General features: G+C 40.0%; 1 protein-coding gene across 2 annotated transcripts in view; it reads left to right on the forward strand.

Annotated features, from left to right (window-relative positions):
• WNT7B (Wnt family member 7B) overlaps nucleotides 1–21,265 on the forward strand; it is a 128,162-nt gene that overhangs the window by 61,452 nt on the left and 45,445 nt on the right. For both annotated transcript variants that reach the window (XM_077807437.1, XM_077807436.1), the window contains exon 2: nucleotides 6,703–6,929. In XM_077807437.1, coding sequence (XP_077663563.1) covers nucleotides 6,703–6,929 — 227 coding nt within the window. The remainder of the gene's footprint in view (nucleotides 1–6,702; nucleotides 6,930–21,265) is intronic.

Below are 21,265 nucleotides of genomic sequence, written 5' to 3' on the forward strand. Positions count from 1 at the left end.
CAACAGCAACTTAAGGTTAATATTAAGCAGCACAGTTTGAGGTGATATCACAAAAAGGCATCTAATCAAAGACTATACAGTCAGGCTGGTCTACTGAAAGTCTTGTGCATTGTACTGCTAGGCAGCAAGGAATCCAAATTAGCCTGGTGCTTTAGATTCACTTGGAGTTGAATTCAGTTGCCCCAGGAGCATCACAAAAGAAGTTAGTGCACCCTGATATCACCCTTTGTTTGGGACTTGGGGTCAAATGCCATTTGTTCCAGTAGCATATATTTTCTGGGGGAAAAAAGTGGTAAAAAGTAAGATTTTTTTAAATAGAAGTGTATTGGGTAAACATGAACTAGATGTAGTATATCTGTATCAAATGCCTGGACCGTTTACTATATCTATTTGATTTTTACTTTGGTTAGATATTTGTCAGAGCCAACCCGCGGGTCTGTATTTCAAGGCTTGGGAACACCTTTAAGGTTTACATATTTTTACCTGTATTTTATCATATGGTAACAATTCAGGTTCTACTAATAACAGTAAAAGACATTCTCTCTGACAAGGTGGTAGTTATTTTGTTTTCATTCTCTTTGCTGTAAGGCTGGATGGATATGATTTCTATATTTACCAGAATAGTTCTGACAAAGGCCCTGATCCTGAAAACACTTATTCATGTGATTAACTTTATGTACGTGAGCTGTCCCATTGACCCCAATCAGACTGCTCACATGCACAAGACAAACACATACATGTGTTTGCTGGTTAGGGGACTGAGAAAGCAATGTATAAAACAGCAGTAAAACTGTCTTATGGTAGGTAGCAAATGCTTATGGTAGAGGTTGAAATTTGTTCAGAAACATTTGCACAATTTTGCATGAAATTTTACAGCTTTCCATTTCACATACTTTTTCAGCCCTCAAATTTCTGTGAAATTTCAAGGGGCCATAATATTTTTATGACTGGCTTGTAAAATTCACTTGCTCAAGATGCTATGATTTTGCAGTTTTGCATAAAAGTTTGTAAGAAATTACTATGAAAGCAGTGTGGGGGAGAGGTAGGTAGGTAACAAAACTCATTTGGCACAAAAACTGGAATTATTAGAAACATTGCTTTATATGCTCGAAAAACAGGCAATTTAAAACAAATAACCCCTCCTTTTGTTAAGAATATTTTGCTTATATCTAGCCTAGGGGGAACAGTTATGACTGCAGATTGATTTTTTAAAAATCTGAACCCTGAACTTGAGGTTTCAAATATCAGGGTATTCCCATGCCCTGTTTAGATTTTGCCTGTTGTAGGTTTGAACTTTAAACTTGTATCCAAACCCAGATTCAGAGTCAGAGTTTTGGTTTTGACCTCTCTTTACTTACAACAATAAAAAATCACTGCAACCAATTCCCTGTGAATTAATTATTATTAATCTCTAAGAGATGCCACGTGGTTCCATTGATATTGCTTAAATGGGTATTTCACATTGACGAACAAATGTAGAATTCAGAATTGTGCACACATTGTCACTGTACTGTATGGTTACACCAGAAATCTGAACAAAGCACTGCACTCAGGATTTCCTTATGGTAAGACTACTGCTCCTGGAGGAAAGATTAGATGGCAGACAATGGCTAAATGTGGCATGTGGATTGTGGTTTTTTGACAGTTGTTATAAAGCAAAACACTCTCAATCCAGTTACAGATGTAGCATTTAACCTGTCAAAGCCCAAATGTGCAACACAGCCCTTTAGAATGTGTGACAAACGCACAAACTGAGGGATGCCACAAGAAACAGCAGACGAGGAAGCATGAAAGACTTTTGGGTGCATTTCTTTAATATAAATACAGTTTTCCAAAATCTCAGTTTCATGAGCCAGCATTTCTTTTGGCAATAAATTAGAGTAACAATTTAACAGCTAACAACAGGTCTGAGGGATATGCTGGTAAATTTAGGCTGAAAAGAGAGGGCAAGTCCCTTGGGAAGTACTACCAATAACACCCCCACATCCCCCAGTAATTATTGTTTGCATTTATATAGTGCCTTTCATCAACAGTATCTCAAGCCATTTTATGAACATTAGTTAATTAAGCCTCACAACACCTTTGTGAGGCAGATAGGATTCTACTATTGTACAGATGGGAAAGCTAAGCCATACCGAAGAAAGTCATTTGCCTAAGGTTTGCCATGGAGTCAGTAGCTGACCAAGGAATACAGTTCTGCATGTCAGTTCCATGCTCAAACTACCAGATAGTAGTGAGGTGAAACCAATGCATATCTTTAATGCATGCATACACGCTATGGCCAAAACTGTCCTTTGATTTTGGGTGCCTCAGGTTTTGCGTGCCCGAATTGAGATGAGGTCAACGAGAGCTGCTAAGGGCTCCGCTCGTCTCAAAACGTGTCTCAAGTCGACAACTCAAAAATGGAGGCACCAAGATTATAGGAAAATCTGAAATGTTTGGCTAACGAGACACATAGTATTCTCTGAGTGAAAACTTGGCCCTGTAAAGTCAGTGGCAACATTTCCATTGACTTCAATGCAGCCAGAATTTCACCATTTGTGTAAATACATAGCTGACTTTGATCCAAATTATAATCTTGGGTGCCGTCATTTTTGAGGCCGCAAATTGACACACCCTTTGGACTTGATATTCAGAAGTGCTGCAGCTCTCATTGACACACATACTATATAGTGTGTGTGTTTGTGTGTAGGACTGCTTCTACTGGTATAACCGAGGAAACAGAGCCCACCACAGGGAAAATTCTACAGCAGGCCCACAATCTCTACTGTAGGGCTCAAAGACAGCCAGAGCCAGTCTAGAAGGCACTGACTGGAGAAGGGGCCCAGTGCACCTCACAGATGCACCTTAGAGATGTGCTGAAAGTGCCCAACCAGCCCCATCTTCTCATGCAGGGAGCCCTGGATACAGTTTAAAGTCTAGTTCTGCCCTGAAAAAATGACTATGTGAGACCATCACCACCTTCTTCAGCTATTCTGCTCCCTGTGTTTGTTTAATGTCACATCCTCTGATTCCAGTGAAAAAACAAATTTTTACTTTCAGCCCTGCAGAAACAACACAGCTGATCTAGATGCTTTTTAGACTCACCCACCATCAGCAGAACTGTTGACTAAATTCCTATTGTGGATCCACCTGTGTAACCCCAATGTCTTCATGTTATGCCTTCATTTACAACCGTGTAACTTGCCTAAATGCAATCAGGTTGCACCCATATAATTTAAAGGTAATGGAGTTGCAAAGATGTAACTGAAAGCAGAATGTGGCCTGTGGAATCTGTATTTCAGGTGATGATGCACAAGCTCGGCTTGACTTTAAGATCCCAGGACTTGTCAAGATGGCATTGCAGTGTGAATTAGAGGGGTGTGAATTGTAGAGCGCTCTAACTGCCCTGCGTAGACCCTGTTGACACACTATAAAAGGTACCTAGTTCACACTGATGTCGTCCCGTTTCATACAGGACTGCATTAATGTGCATTAGGTACCTTTTAGAGTGCGCCAGCAGGTCTACATAAGGCAGTTAGCCCAAAACATGTTAGAACGCTCTACGATTCAGACCCTCCTAGTTCGTGTAGACAAGGGCCCAGACTGAGTTTGCAAAGCTGGCAGTTAAATACTTGTAAACTGAGCAAATTTGTTCTGGAGTCATTAGGATGAATAAACATGGAACCTTGTCAATGCTATTTATAATAAGCCATTTTCAGAGTAGAACCACATTTGAAAGCTGTTCTCCCCCCATTGTCTTACGTTAAAGCAAATCCCTTGTCTGAATCCCCCTGCAGTCAACTGTGGTTTTAGTAGTGATCCATCATGTAGTTGCATTATTGATTTAGTTAGTTGGAAATTCATACAACAGCATTTTGTTAGTCACTGGAAGTGGCCTCCCACTAATGTCCTTCATGTTAAAATGTGTACACTTTGGAATTTCATGTGATTGACGGTACACAATGCATATAAAATGCCTTTTCATTATTGCCACTTGACGGGCATAAAAGGACAAGACCTGGCAATTAATACAATTCAGAAAGGGATCCCAGCATTTTAAAGTGATCATAACAAACAAAGTGCAAATGTTTCTAGCCCATAATTCACCAGTTATTAATGGAATACATTTTTTCTCCTTTTAAGCCTTTTTGTACTGCAACATGATCATACTATACACACTGTACTTACCAGTATCGCATGTCATGATAATCAGAGGGAGAAAAGCCCTATAAACAATGAAAGAAAATGGATTAGTTGTTATGTAGTATTGAGAATTGCCTGAATCCTAAACCAAATATTCAGGTTTCTTCACTATGACCAAAGTTCTTCTCTAATTTTCACAGATTCATAGATTTTTAAGGCCAGAAGAGACCAAACGATCATCTAGTCAGACCTCTTGCATAACACAGGTTGGAGAACCTCACCCAGTAATTTCTGCATCAAGCCCATAACGTGGTAGAACTACAGCATATCTTTTAGAAAGACATCCAAGTCCTGATTTAAGGACTCACACATTTAAAGATTTTATATTGTTAGTTAAATAGAGATAGGGCAGAACCAAAACCTGGTTCAGAATATGCCAGAATTTTGGGAACTTTTGGCCCCATTCTAAACTTTGTGTCTGGGCCCCAGCACCAGTGAATTAAAACTCCCAGTCTGAACCTTCATGTCCCAAACTTTGGGAGGGGTCAGATTTGGATCCAAATTTTGTACTTCTGACACATCTCTTTTAAAAAGGAAATACGGCACACTATGCTTACATTAACTCTTCTCTAATATCCTAAAATTCAAATGATTCAACCAGATATAAAAGCTGTGGATAAATTTAATGGAATGTCAATTTAGAAAGCTCTGCCAAATTGAAGATTAAGGGTAGAACTGACTGAAACTCTAAATCTCTGTTCTGTGGGAAATTCAGATATTTTGTTTTGGTGAGTGCTTCATTTCAATTTTATCTTTTTGACTATATTATCTATTATATTATAAAAGTAAAAATGATAAAGTTGAAACAAAATGCTTCAACCTTATAGAAACAAAATGTTTCAATAATTTGTCATTGACAATTTTGACTAAATCAATAACGTTACTGGTAAATGTTTTGATTTTTGTCAAATTGGTATTTTCCTGTGGAAAACTCTTCTGTCAGAAATTTTTTGACCAGCTCTAAGTAAGGGCTACACTGTTGCTGCCCTGAATGAGTGTGCAAGGTGGTGGGGGAACAAGTTCACCCTTTTATGGACCCACATAGGAGGCAGCTTCAGATCTTGTGATTCATGGGCCACATCCAAGTGCCTCAGCCCTGTCCGGGGGTGGAACACGTACTTTGCGGAGATGGTCAGCAATGGTGTTTGTTGTAGACACTTGTCTTCTAGGAAGTGAACTGAGACCACCAACATTTTTTCAGTGCACAGTAAGCTATTGGGTGAGCTAGCTTAGTAATTGGCACAGAGAGCTCCTTCCCTGCAGTATGAAGAAACTTCCAGAGAGGAAGCAGCCATGAATTGTCTCCCAGCACTCCAGTTTGCATTGGGATAGGGCAGTGGGCTTGGCTAGCTCTGCCAGCAGCTTTTACTAGGTTAGAGGAAGTTTGTCTAGGTGCGGTGGGGCATGGAACAGGCATAACGCCTCAAGGCACCACTTACTCTCTCCTTAGTGTGGCTCTGAATTTAAGAAGCATAATCTAGAATGTTTTCATGGCAACTAGTCTGGACATTCCTGGCCATCAATTCTAGCCCATGGGTATAAGAACCTAAGCCACTTGGGAGCGTAAGTCCCATTTGCAAGAGTGACTTAGGAGCCTAAATCTTAATAAGTTGTTTGGAAATGAGAGGCTCCTAAATCATAGTCCATATTGAAAATTTTATCCCATGTTTTATTTTTAAAAAAAATGCTGTACATGCATCAGATAAAGGTGTTGAAAAATGAACTGGAAAATGATAAATGTATGGCCTAAACTGGAAATCTTGTCAAACTTAAACAGTTAGTTGGCTTACATTGGGCAGATGCAAGGTAAAGGCAGTCTTCAGAATGAGTTGTAACTCATGAGCTATCGCTCTGAAAATATATTGAAGAATAAGAAAGACACAAGTTTCAGTTACAGATGTAGCATGTTGGTGAGCATGTTGGTCCAAGACGTTTGCCAGGTCTGAAAATATGATTTTGTGTCATATCTTGATTAATATTCATAAATTTCCATTATTCACTCAGTACTTTAAGTTAATAGTAATGGGCAACAATGTTGGTAGAATAAAGTCATTCTCCAAATTTTATTCCATGGTTTAAAATTAGAGGTGGGTGAACAGCTCTGGTAAATTAAATACTGAAGCTGAACCTAAGCACAACACTCAAGGTGAACCTGAACCTTTGAGACTCTACAAAGTTCAATGATATGTTGACTTATGTTTTTCAGTATTACTTTTCACCTCTCCTTACTTCCTGGTTTTATCTGGGACCAGATGCAGAATTGCCAGTATTCCATGAACGAAGCTGTTCATGTGGGCTTTCTGGCCCAAATGAAACCAGGAATTCCTGGAAATTTTGCAAGATTTCCAAATCCATTTGCCAGACCAAAGCGGTTGAGATAAGTCTGCATAATTATAGGAACCAAACTTCCAAACATTTTGCTGTTTGTCCATTGCCTTGTGAGCCACACTACAATGTGGAGCAAATGGAGTTAATGGTCTCAATTAAATTCTAATGCCTCTTTCTGCTTTTCTTCAGAGCTTTGTCATCTGTGGTGGCTTTAGGAGCAAACATAATCTGCAACAAAATCCCAGGCTTGGCCCCGCGGCAACGAGCGATCTGCCAGAGCCGCCCTGATGCCATCATAGTGATCGGAGAAGGGGCACAGATGGGAATCAATGAATGCCAATATCAGTTCCGCTATGGCAGGTGGAACTGCTCAGCGCTGGGAGAGAAAACAGTCTTTGGTCAAGAGCTTCGAGTAGGTAAGGGATTCTTTAAAATAGTGTTAATAATAATAATAAATTGGGACTGCTCGCCTTTTGGCTCTCCCCTTGCAGTGCTTTAGAGATGTAATGCTATAAGGCATTTACACACCACACAAAATAAACCAATGCACCCTCCAGAACAACAGTGACACTTTTTCTGATCTTATCTAACCCTATTTTGTAGTAGCTGAAAAACGCGTAGAGATTTCTAGGTTGAGTCTTTCATTATTCATACCACTCCACATGTGATAATGACTAGAATATTCTGTATGGGCAGCAGTGACCTGAGTCAATTTCATCCCATAGTTTCATAACAACTTTGTAGGCATTTAGGACTTCAGGATTGTTACTGTGCTGCATACCATGACCTGTCAGAATTCCACAGTAATGGTGGGAATGGAACTAAAATCAGCTCCATCCAGTACAGAGCAGTGATGCATAAATATTCTGCTCAGATTATTATCATGTGAAGATGACTCTACAAATTATCTGAAGTGAAAAATATTTAAAAAAAAATTACTTGGCATATAGGACCATGGCCTAACAAACTATTACAGGATAGTCAGTATCATGTGTTATCACTTTCCACCAATTCTATGTGTGATATTATTTCATGAGGAGAGATCTTACAAAATAACTCTCTATATCTCCAACATTGACATTGTCACTGTCATCTTCAGCTCAGCTCAGGATTCTGGTCAGATATCTTTCCCTTTATCTGTCTCTCAAAAGCTGCCCTAGCACCATCAATTGCACAGTTTGTTATTTAAATGCAAGAGTACTGGTTTGTTGTGTCTGGTTATCACAATGTTGCATTGAATCAATATTTGCTAGAAAGCAAGCATATAGTCCCACACGTCCCAGAAAATACTACAATCACCTTCCTTTGTGTAGCTGTAAATATCTTCCTTGGGTCAAATTCTTCTCTCGGTGATATCTGTGCTTGATTTTAATAAGGGTGGTCAGTCACATGGGGGTACCAAAAGTCAAATTTGGCCTGTGGTGTTCAGTCAGTGATTTTTGTAACACTGTGAAAGAATGACATAACTTTATGCACTGCCCATGTGAGGAGTGAAGGGCTCGTATGTAGGGTGACCAGATGGACAGTCCTGATATTCTGGGCTTTTTCTTATATAGGAGGCTATTATGTCCCACCCCCTGTCCTGATTTTACACATTTGCTATCTGGTCATCCTACTCATATGGTGCTTGGGTTGTCTTGCGGGAGTAAGGCGTTTCCTTTAACACTAGTGAGGAGTGAATCTCAAAAAGCTGATGTTTGGTTCAAACAAGCATTGGTTTGAATATTCACCCAACAATTATGCAAAGCCTTTGAGTTGGATGCAGGGCTGAAAATCTCATGGGCACAATGGGCTATTTCCCAAACTGCTGTAAACCAGCATAACTGCACTGACTTTAGTGGAGCTGATTTATATCAGCAGAAGATCTGGCTCAGTGTGTGTCTTGGCACTTCCATGTCACACAAAAACACAGAAATGCAGAAGAGAAAAATGGGAGAAACTATTCTCTGAACTTTTCTAAAGCTCAGAAAAGGTTTGGCTGCATTTGAGTTTGGCTCAGGGAAGGGCAGAGATGAAGAGGTATTGTTATGTCTGAACTGGTTGACTCATCCTTTCCAAGTAGTTTCGCATTCATGCAACCTCACTGGTCAGTGTTTCTTTCTACACTTGTAGTAAGATATTTCTAAGTTCATCTGGAGAAAGAAGTTTTTCTCTTTTAGTCCTCTTTACACCTGTGGCAATTTTCTGGTCATGCAAAATGGGGAAAACACGGCTGTAATTTTGTTGGATACTGGCATAATCTTTCAGTTCTCTCACTATTGCACAAAAAGAAGGGCTCCAGAAGGGGAAAGAGGTTGACAATCCTCAAACTACCAAACCTCCAAGTAATGAGGGTAATTTGAGTTTTATCCCTAACATTAATTGCATTAGAATGACATCAAGCCACTTAATTACACAGGCACTTCCTTGCTGCTGCCTACTGAGGAGAGAGAAATGGCTGAACCTCTTCAAATGCTAGTGGTTTGGAGGTTTTAATGTTTAAGGGGAAGCTTTTCTGCTACCTCACTGACATCTGTTGTTCAATAGTGAAATCATGATACACTGTTGATAGTGAAGCTGTCCGTGACTCCACACCTGTAGAATTTCTTCAGTATCAATTCTATTTTATTTATTAGATTCGGTGCATCCCACTAGGGCTAGCAAGAAACCTGGTGTGGTTTAAATAGGTAAGAATACTTGAAACACTGAGCAAGCCTTACTGAGTATATTAGAGAGAACATCCTGATAGGGATGGACATTCCAAAAATTTAGCATAAATAGGACCAGATTGGGAGACTGAGTGCTGACTATATGAACACAGATTATTACAACCTGAAACAAAGACAGCACTGAATAAGAAGAACAAGAAAAGAACACAACTGGGCAAAGAGTTCACATAAAACTTCTCAGCCTTTCCTTTTTCCTGCTCACATAGTCATATTTTGCTTACCCTTTGCCAAGCCAGAGGCAGTAGGAGTCAGACTATGCCAATGCCAACACGTATTTACCTAATTCCTTTGTTCTGGCTGAACCAGGAGTATCTGGTTGTTGAGCCCTATCAAGCTATTTACTTGTGCTTTGGAACTTAAACTGGGGTGTGGACATGTGATGGTTTTGCAACTTGGGGCTTGAATTAAGAAATTAATGGTAATAGTGCACATAGGGGCAGCTGCAGCATTCAGAAGCCCAACTGATAAAGCCCTGAGGGTTCCCAATTTATCAACCCTCCCCACCCTCTGCCATGGCAAGTAGTCAGGTGCTGTTGCTCAATACAGATTTTCTAGAAACATATATGTGCCAAGTACAATAAGTGCTGCACTGAAAAAGAGCTGTGTGTTTATGCTCTCAGGCCTTGATTCACCAAAGCATTTTAAGCATGTGCTTGACTTTAAGCGTGTGAATAGTCTTGATGATGTCAATGAGATAACTCATGTTCTTAAAGATAAACACATGCTCAAATGCTTTTGCTGGACTGGACCATCAGTGTTTAGTCTTTGGTGAAAGTGCTTCTAGCCCTGTGTAATTTTGCTCCTAGTAGTTGAAGACTGGGAAAAGGTATGAGACCTTAAATCTCCAGTTTTGAGCAGCTTTTGGTTTGTCATTTTGCTTTGTTCTTTGCTAATTGCCATAGTTTTTTCTGTTCAGCACAGCTGAAAACTGCACTTTTAAAAACCTACTTCTTTTCAAGGGTAATACTAATGATTTTAGGGTAATGTGATATTATTAAGATATGTCTGGATGGCTTCTGTAAGGAAAAAAACATGCCTCTCTAGTCTGCTAGAATTCTTTGTGTATGTCAACAAAACAGTGACTAAAGAACCACTAGCTGTCAAAATTTATCTGAAGTCATAATTTAAAGTCCCTCATGAGACTTTGTGGCCATGGTTAGACAGTGGATCAGAAATGTGTAAGAGAGACAGTAAGAATGGATGGCAAAAAGTTAACAGTGGGATGCCACAAAGACCAGTGTTTTTGACATAGTAATTAAGGATCGCGGGAAAGAGGTGAGTAGTGAGGTGGAACTTTTGCAGATGACATGTTATTTAGCAAAGGTAGATCTAAATGGACAGTATGACTGGCAAATGCTAACCAGGTCTCCCTACCCTAATGTAAACAGACAGTTTATCTAAGCCAGTGGTTCTCAACCAGGGGTACACATACCCCTGGGGATATGCAGAGATCTTCCAAGGGGTACATCAGCTCAGCTAGATATTTGCCCAGTTTTACAACAGGCTACGTAAAAAGCACTAGTAAAGTCAGTACAAGCTATAATTCCATACCGACAATGACTTGTTTACACTGCTCTATATATACTATACTCTGAAATGTAAGTACAATATTTATATTCCAATTGATTTTTATAATGATATAGTAAATATGAGAAAGTAAGCAATTTTTCAGTAATAGTGTGCTATGACTCTTCTGTATTTTTATGCTTGATTTTGTAAGTAAGTAGTTTTTAAGTGAGGTGAAACATGGGGGTACGCTAGACAAATCAGACTCCTGAAAGGGGTACAGTAGTCTGGAAAGGTTAAAAGCCACTGATCTAAGCCCAATGCTCACTACTGAGCTGGACGTCTCTTTCTCCCGCCAAGCTGGCCAACCAGCTCCATTCCATCCTGCTCACTCTGGGGCCATGCCTACCCTGCAATCAGAGGTGTGATTGTAGCATATGTAGACATATCTGAGCTAGCTTTCATCTGGCTAGCTCGGGAACCAATAGCAGCAAAGCTGTGACAGCATGTATGGCGGCACTGGGTTGTGCAAGACCGCCTTGGACCTGAGTACATACTTAGGTAATCAGTCTGTATGGAAGTCCGTTTTGCCGCACCTTCACTGCTATTGTTACCAGAGCTAGCTTGGTACATCTACATGTTCTGTAATCACACCTCTGATTGCAGTGTGGACATACCCTGGGTGAGGTCCTTCAATACTCCTTTCCTGCCAGTTGGCTCATACTGCAGCTACTTCTAGTCCATATGTCCCCTCCCAGCTCAGTTTCAGCCCAACACAGATTGGGGTAGAGAAAAACATTGTTCCTCCCCCCTTGTTGGGGGTGGGGTAGGGAGGTAGTTCAATAGGAAGGAGAAAAGTCACTCCCCTCTACTTGGGGTGAAGGAAGAAGATACCTGAGGGTGCACTACACCTCAGTTGGGCAGATGACAGAATATTAGGTCATCTTCCTTGATTTGGGGTTGGAAATCATGGGCCCTTATCCCCTGGCTTAGAGGGAGAATATTGTAGATGGCCCTTGTTTGCAGAGTTTGTGTGTGTGTGTGTGTGTGTGTGTGTGTGAGAGAGAATGTATGGCAGAGTAGGCACATATAAGCACATATGCATGCCTGGTGGAGTGTGGAGGTATATATCTTGCAAAGTGTGTGTGTGTTGTGTGGCAAAGTGTGGGTATAAATGAGTGGTAACATGAATGGAAAGACATTAGAGATAGAATAGACTAGAGGAGTGTTATTAGGAGACTGACTAAGGAAGTCAAGAAAGAAACAGGGGAGGAGTTTGGGAGTGGGGCACAGAGATAAAGGAATGAAGGGGGGTAGTGAGTGGGGAAAGGGAGAGACTTAAGAAGGAATGAGAGATAGAGGAAGATTAAGAGAATAGAGGGAGAAAAGGGGAAACTGATAAACATGGAGAAAGAGGGAGAGAGCAGAGAAATCATAAATGGAGCATGAAAGGGAAGAGATGGAGCAACTCGTAGCTGAAGCAATAGAATGAAGACGGAACAACGAAAAGGAAAAGAAGGGGCACACAAGGATGTACAATAAAAGTAAAAGCAAGAAGAAAAAAATCTGAAAATGGCTTAAGAAGGCTCCAGATGTGATCCAGGGAATTATAAACTGGTAAGCCTTACATCTGAAGCTAGGAAAATAGTTGAAATAATAATTACAAACAAAACAACAACACACCTGGAAAATCATTATAAAACAGGGTTTAACCGGCATGGTTTCTGCAAAAGAAAGTTGTGACCCACAAATTGCTTAGAATTCTTTGAATGTATTGTAAAATGGTGAACAGAGGAGAAGAGGTTGACATAATTTATTTATGTGGGTGAGGTAATATCTTTTATTGTACCAACTTTTGTTGGTGAGAGAGACAAGCTTTCAAGCTCCACAGAGCTCTTCTTCATCCACCTTGTCTCTCTCCTATCCTGGGACCAACACATCTAAATAAATTGTTTGTAGTGTTGTTGTAGACTTTGCAAAGGTCTTTGATAAGGTCCTACACAAGAGGCTACTAAAGAAACTAACAGGTTTCAGTGGTAGCTGTGTTGGTCTGTATCAGCAAAAAAGAATGAGGAGTACTTGTGGCACCTTAGAGACTAACACATTTATTTGGGCATAAGCTTTCGTGGGCTAAAACCCACTTCATCAGATGCATGGAGTGGAAAATACAGTAGGAAGATATATATATATATATATATATATATATATCTTCCTACTGTATCTTCCTACTGTACTCACACACAGAGAGAACATGAAAAGATAGGGGTTGCCATATCAACTCTAACGAGGCATATCAATTAAGGTGGGCTATTATCAGCAGGAGAAAAAAAAACTTTAGTGATATCACTACAAAAGTTTATTTTCCTCCTGCTGATAATAGCCCACAAGTACTCCTTGTTTTTTGTTTTTTTTTTAAAGAAACTAAGTAGTCATGGGGTGAGAGGCAAAGTATTGCCATGGAGCAAAAACTAGCTTACAGACAAAAGCAAAGAGTAGGATTAAATGGTCAGTTTTTATCATGGCAAAATGTTAACAGTGGGGGTGCTTAAAGGTTCTGTACTAGGTCCCATGTTGTTTAATATATTTATTGATCTTCTGGAAATGGGGCGAGTAGTGAGGTGGCAAAATTTTGAAGATGACACAAAGTTATTTATTTAGGTTAGTCAGGGCCAGACAAGAATACGAGGAACTTCATAGAGATCTAAACAAGCAAGATGAATGGGCAACATGATGGCAAATGAAATTCAATGTCAATAAATGCAAAGTAATGCACATTGGAAGGAAACATTCAAACTAGTCATACACCTTTGAGAAAGGAACCTGGGTATCACTTTAGACATCTTAACAAAGACCTTGGCTGAACGTGCAGCTGGAGGCAAAAAGGCAAACATGGTACTAGGATGCAGAAGGAATGGGATGGTGAATAATATGGAAAACATAATGCCTTTCTGTAAATCAATGGTGCAGTCTCATCAGGCCGACTGTGTGCAGTACAGGTCACCCCATCTCAAAAAAGGATATTGCAGAACTAGAAGGGATTTGGAGAAAAGTGATGAAAATGATCAAAGGTATGGTAAAACTTTTATATAAAGAGAAATCGAAAGGAAACTAGATGACTAAGACAGGACGTGATGAAAGTACATAAAATAATAAATGCTCTAGAGCTTCTGTTCTCCCTGTCTCATAACACAAGAACAAGGACAATGAATGAAATTAAGGAGCTGGGAAATTCTAAACTAATAAAAGGATATACTTTTCAAAGAGCATGTAGTTGAACTGTGATGCTCATTGCCCCAAGAAGCTGTTGAGAGCAAGAACTTCACAAGATTAACAAAGGGATTGGGTATTTATATGACTATCAAGAATAACCAGAGCTATCATAATAAATGATAACAAAAATTTAGAAGGGATATAAAACCTCATGTGTCAAAGCTTAAGACAATCTCTATTAGAGACCAGGATGAAGCATAATGTGGGGGAGAGATTATCCCACATCAAACTATTACAGGGCTCTTCCTCTGGCCACTGCTGGAGACTAGATGGACCTTGGATCTGATCCAGTATAGTAATTTCTATGTAGCTGAAAATTTAAACTTTTGTATGTGTGAATATTGATTAATACATTGTTCTTTAGGAAACTTTCTGAGACTGGAAAATGTGTTAATAGTGCCACTTAGTCCTGTGGGAATTCTGAGTCACTGTGCATGTACAGAATTCATGTCCCCCGCAGATTTCTTTGCTTCCTCACAGAAAAATTACTTCTGGCAGAGAAGCAAAGAGAAGCTCAAGAGTGGTCATCTGCCCTACCCTGGCAGCACAGGCAGGCTGGTTTGGGCACCTGGAGCAGCCAGTAGAGATGTAAATCACCACCGGGAGGGGGGTGAATGTGTGAGAGAGAGACTCTGTCCCTCTCACTCGCTTTTGCAGCATGCTCAGTGTGGAGGGGTAGGGCTTCGGGGTGTTTCTGAGGAGGTAGGTATGGGGTAGGCTCTGTCCCCTCAGGCAGAGCAGAATGTAGCAGCCTGCCTGCTTACTGAATTATTCCCACTGTCTTTGTGAATTCCCTCAGGAGTATAAAATATGTGTAAAAGTTTTAAGGACCCTTTACATTGCCAGAGTGGTGTAAAAGACAGCATGGCTCTATAAATGCTTTTACTGCTTTAGTGATTAGAACTGGTCTACATTTTTGGACTGAAAATATTTCTTATCAAAATGTACTCAGTGAGCTGTTTGCTACTGACCTTTCTGGAGATGGTCAGTAGCCAATATAAATTGGGAGTTTGATTCCCCTGCCCTCACTTGCTCTTCAGTTACCTGTGTTGTAACCCTGAGCATTTGGCTGCATATATTTGTTGACTAATAACTCGAAATAAAGGGTCAAACCTAGCTACATTACTATTAGGCAAGAGGGTTTGCTCTCCACTCCCATTCTCTATCCACTGTATTGTAGTTTAAATAAATTACTGACATAATTGAAACCAGAGTGATTATATTGCATTATTTTGACAAATAAAATATGCAGAATTTTGTGGAATTTTAAAATATTGTGCACAGAATTTTTTATTTTTTGATGCAGAATTTTTAATTTGTTGGCACAGAATTCCCCCAGGAGTAGCCACTGTATCTTCTTTGACTTTCACCTCAGGATTAAAATTTAGGGATGAGATTTTAAAAGAGGTGCTGGAGGCAAAATAGCTTTAAAATTAAAGATATTAAAATTAATGGATGATATGTGGTTAAATCTCTTGCATGGCTTTGGAAAGCTTAGCGTAAGCACTCAGTTTCTGTATATTTTATTTCTGTTCCTTGCAGTTTTATGAAATTCTTACTGAAACTCTCTCTTACTGTTTGTTTGTACAATGTCTGGGACAATCCTGATCTCAGTTAGGGACAGGAGACACTAGTGTAATACAAATAAGGTGGTGTGGTTATGACCAGTTCGGTCACAAAGACCCCCTTGGGACTGTCACCTGGTGTGCTGAGACTACCTCTGTCATAAACATACAGCTAAGGGTAGCATAAAATCCCTCCTTTACCTATAAGGGGTTAAAAAGCTCAAAAAACCTGGTTGGCACCTGACCAAAAGGACTAATAAGGGAAGAAGATCCTTTCAAATCTGTGGGGGGAGGTTGTTGTTTTTTTTTTTCTTTTTTTCTCTCTTTGTTGGGCTCTCTTCGGACAGAAAGAGGGACCAGGCAGGAAAAAAACCTTTCCTAAAACCCTACCTGAAATAAGCATCTAAGATTACAAAAACTGTAAGTAAAGCAAGGAAATGCGTTAGATTATCCAATGGGATCCAAACCCCTAATAAATCCATTTTACTCTGTATAAAGCTTATACAGGGTAAACTCATAAATTGTCCACCCTCTATAACACTGATAGAGAGATATGCACAGCTGTTTGCCCCCCCAGATATTACTTACTTACTCTGGGTTCAATAATACAAAAAAAAGTGATTTTATTAAGTATAAAAAGTAGGATTTAAGTGGTTCAAAGTAATAATAGACAGAACAAAGTAAGTTACCAAGCAAAATGAAACAAAACATGCAACTCTAAGTCTAATACATTAAGAAACCGCATACAGGTAAATCTCACCCTTAGAGGTGTCCCAGTAAGCTTCTTTCACAGACTGAACTCCTTCCTAGTCTGGGTCTAGCAATCACTCACACCCCTGTAGTTACTGTCCTTTGTTCCAGTTTCTTTCAGGCATCTCTTATGGATGGAGAGGCCACCTGTTAAGCCAGATGAAGACAAAATGGAGGGGTTTCCAAGGCCTTTTATAGTCTCTCTCTTGTGGGCGGAAACCCTTTTGTTCTCCTGTCCAAATCACAGCAACAAGATGGAGTTTGTAGCCACCTGGGCAAGTCACATGTCCATGAATGATTCAGCTTTTTGCAGGCCGACACCATTGTTTACACGTTAATTTGAACGTTCCCAGGAAAGTTCAGATGTGGATTGGCGTTCCCAATGTCCATTGTCAGTTAAGTGTTTCTTGATTGGGCACTTACTGAGAATAGTCCTCTCCTCAAGAAGCTGACCAAATGCTTCACTGAGGCTACTTAGAATCAAACACATTGAGATACAAGTACATAGCCAATATTCATAACTTAAAACAAAAAAATGATACACACATACAGACAGCATAATCGTAACCAGCAAACTACAGCCTTTCTATAGAAACCCCACTTGACCTCCTCTGTACAAGACCTGGTGCAACCATAGGACCATGGTTGCTACAATGATCTATAAAGTCAGAGTTCACGTCAATAGTGTCACGGTGGTGCATGCAGAAAAACTGATATTTTATTGTCTGCCTTTAAACAGAGTATCCGTGCTTTGTTTTGAAAGAGATGTTAAAATCTCTTCATTGGTGTTTTTAGTGCTATACCTCTCACCCTGAAGCTCACTTAACACTGTTTGCAGACTTTGGCAGAAGGGAGGTGCAGACAGAACCCAAAGCCATGAATTCAAGTTTGTAACTCAAATTCTGGGCAGTCACTAAACATTTGGCGGAGACAGATATTTCTTCCCAGACTTTACTGCCAACCACAGGTGTGAGGAAAAGAGCAAGCACCTTCCGGAATCTTGTCAGTGCCATCTTTTTGGTGACTGGCAAGAATCCTCTTCTTTATTTCCATGGATGGGTTTGACATCCCTTTTCATATTCACTATTTGAGAACTTGCAGATGAGTATGACTGAATGCCAATGAAGTTTTTGTATGAATAAGGGAGCTGTACAAATCTTTTAATTGTGAATTATGTAGCCATTTTCATTGGAAAATTTCTATACAAATGAGAAAAATGTCTTAATATCCTAATTATTCTGCTTAAGGATGAACAGATGTCGCGGCAGTCTTTGGTTAAAGCTATGTAAAATCCAGAAAAAATGGTCAGATTTTTGGACCAAACCTTGAGCCATATTTGCCAAAACGTACATTAGCTCTGTGAACTTTTCACTGAACCTGGGTGGTTTCAAGCACTTCTTAACTGACTGATGTGGAATATGGTGGGGTTTCTTATGGTTTAACATAAACTCAGACTAAACTTGGCAGTTTTGTTTTGAGATTTCAGGTTTATTTGAAACCAAAACATAAGGCTAAATGGGAGGAGTGTCAAACCACATGAATTATAACCGATGAAAAAGGTCCACATGACCCCTGCAAACTGGACCAGAAGAGTTTCACCAAGGCCTGTAAAGAATTCCATGTTGTTAATGTATTTATTTATTTGTATTATTAGAGTAGCAACTAGAGGCCCTACTGTGCCAGGTGCTAAAAAAAAAAATATGGCTAGGTACAGAAACTTGTATGCGTCCCAGGTAATATAACTTTAAATGAGCGACACAGAAATACCAGGCCAGATCCTTGGGTCTGATTGAGCTCCCTATGGGGTTGCAGAATCAGGGCTGTTCTAATTTATGCCTGGCTGCAAAGGCACCCAACAGGTTTCTCCAGCAGCTGGGGATCATTGGCGTGCCAGTGCACTCCTGACATGCCTCTCCTTTGGCCATGCTCCGGCATGACGCATGTACCAGGGAAGGCCAGAAAGTTGTGGCACAGAGCCAACTTTGGAATCTTAAGACACCTGGGGATTCTACAATGCAGCTGGCTAGGCTGGCTCCACCACTCTTTTGCATGTATTTCAGTGATTTCATGCTATATCAGGGCCAGGATCTGGTCAATTGCATTAAGAACATTGCAAACAGTTTATACAAAGATAAAATTATGTGTAATTCAAGGTAATTGTTGTGTATTCAACTGAGGCATTCAGATTTGAATGGATCTGTTACTGCAGTTAGGGACAAATGACAAAGTGACCCAGTCTGGTAGCAGAAGCAATGAATTTAGCAAGGCTGATCCATGGGGATGAATTAGCAAAGTAATTGCATAGTTTTTGTATATTTATAGCTGTGACCTTCTCCAAAGCCATGATCCTCCAGCCAATATCTCATGCCCTGACACACCCACTTTACTCGACCCACCTCCTACTCTGCTCAACATCCTCCCCCTGGACTCGTCCACATGCAAATCGAGCTTCGCTGAATCCCCTCCCTCCCATTCTCACAACAATGGCTGCATCTGACCCCCTTTTGGGCTGCTACCACCTTACCCACTGTTTGAAGGCTGATGTTCTGATCTTTCTTACTGCCTCCTGCTATACATCACCACCTTTTTGTGCCAGTTGATTCAGGAATGATCCAATTAGCTATTTTTAGACAGTGAATTATTCATTGATTGGTATTATTCAGAACTATGAATGCCTCCTTATTTGAGACCTATCCCCAAAAGAACCTCATCCCACCCAAACCTATTTCAAGGAAAAGCCTCTTGCCCCGAAGGTTAACAAACTCTGGCTCTATCAGATCATTGGTGGAAGGCAACTCCAGACTAGAAGACTCATTTGCCACAACGGTGCATGGCCATAGAGGCAATTTCTCACGAAGCTAGGATCTAAACCAGAGCAGATTTTATAGATCATTAACAACACCTGGAAGTAAAAGAGGAAGCCAGGGCAGCCTCTGAAGCATGGAGCCAGAGTAAATGGCAAAACTGAGATTTACTATAGTTCTTTGAAAGAAGATTATGCAAGCTAATGCTTTGTGTATTGACCATTCCCTCTGAAACTCTAAGTATTACATGGCTCATAAATTACTTCTCTTATCAGGGCTAAATCCAGGGCAAAAATGAGGGCTGGAAGATGAAAGTGTCTGTGGAGGGTGTAGCTGACAAGATGTCAGAATTGATCTGCAGATGACCCCTGTGCCAGACCTGGAAAATGATTGGCTTTAGAATTGTTCATCTGACTGTATTTCACATCTCTGAATATATTTCAAGGAAACCTTTGAGATTTGGGGTGGGGGAAACTAACTCAAATGATTGAGACAGCCACCTAATGGTTGTAAAGAATCAGCAAATTACAGGGCATTTTGAAGGCTTTTTACATCTATTAACTTTTGTGGATTTGTGAATCTCTGACATCTTGAAAGAATGCCTGTGAGATGACATTAAGCTTCTCTGCAGTGTGTGGTTTAAGAGAATAATAATGTCTGCAGTGTTTAGAATCCCCCACACCCCTATGCACGCACACATCACTCACCCATCTTCTGCCATTCCCTAAAAATAAATAAATAAAAGGAAACGCTCTAGGATTTTAAGGACCGCAGTAATCCGGGCCCGGATTTTATTGCACCAATGTTGCCAGGTGAACCAAATCTTGTAAGCCACTTGGGCAAAAATGGGTACAAAGCAATGCAGAACATTAGCATATATACAGTAGATATTTAAGAAGATGACCACAATTACAAATTGTGGGTGAGGGGAGAAAGGGGAAGAAGCTCTGCACTGAAGAGACCAGTAAGAAAAATGGGGACTGCGTGGACTCAGTGTGATTAAATCCACACTGGATCTCAGAAAAGGTTTAGGAAAAAAACTGTTTTGGGTACACTGGTCTCCAAAGAGAATACAGAAAGTGGGCTCAAGATGTGTCAACAAAGAGCTGGTAGTGTGGGGAAATGAATGGCATGTTATCACACATGTTGTAGGAGTGCCAGCCAGTGAGTTATTTTTGGATGCAAGCCATAGATAAGCTTGATTTAATTCTGGATTCAGGCCTGCAGATGGATTTTGTAATCTTTACTCTTGGCTATGATGGGAGTTTAACTGACATGCCAAATGTTCATAAAAACTCCTACCAAGAGCGTTGGAAGTAGTCAATGGTATTATTTTCCACAAAGAAATCCATTGCCTAGACACATGTAGCCAGTACAATGGTGCTCTCAAAGAGCTAGCCAATATGAAAACCATGCCTTTTCTTAAAAGTGGAAGACTTCCAATATATGAGGACAGTCAGCACTGATTGTAATACATTTCTATCACACTTGTATTACAGTGCTATCAGCAAATCACTAAATGAGGAACTGTAAATGAATCCAAATAGTTTGACCTAATGTGTTCAAACGTCTACCTTTCTGTTTTCCTTTCCTTTCCTGGTACCATTTCTTTCTCTCTGTTTCAGTCTCATTTTTATTTTCTTATTTACATGGTTATTTATGTGTTCATTATACTTTATACATGTTAATATGTCAGATTAATTGTATGTTTATTGTAAGAAAATCTATCTTTATGTATTTGTGTTTAAGCCAATAAAACAAGTAATGTAAATAGTGGATTCTCTGTAACTTGAAGTCTTTAAGTCATGATCTGAGGACTTCAGTAACTCAGCCAGAGGTTATGGATCTATTACAGGAATGGGTGGGTGAGGTTCTGCGGCCTGCAGTGTGCAGGAGATCAGACTAGAGTATCATGATGGTCCTTTCTGGCTTTAAAGTCCATAAAGGACATGGAGAGAAAAAAAGAATCAGAGAGCTGGAAACAAATTGGAGGGGAAAATGAGCAGTAATTAGATAATTTTTAATGTAATACAGAGTAGGACAGACTTTATCAAAAGAAAGAGAAGAATCATCTTTAACATAGAGGTAGGCGTGATAATGATGTAGGCATTTGTCAGTCATTTGGGGATTGGATTGAACTTTGGTCTGC

Source organism: Eretmochelys imbricata, chromosome 1 (genome assembly GCF_965152235.1).
Source record: "Eretmochelys imbricata isolate rEreImb1 chromosome 1, rEreImb1.hap1, whole genome shotgun sequence".
In the NCBI taxonomy this organism is placed as follows: domain Eukaryota; kingdom Metazoa; phylum Chordata; order Testudines; family Cheloniidae; genus Eretmochelys; species Eretmochelys imbricata.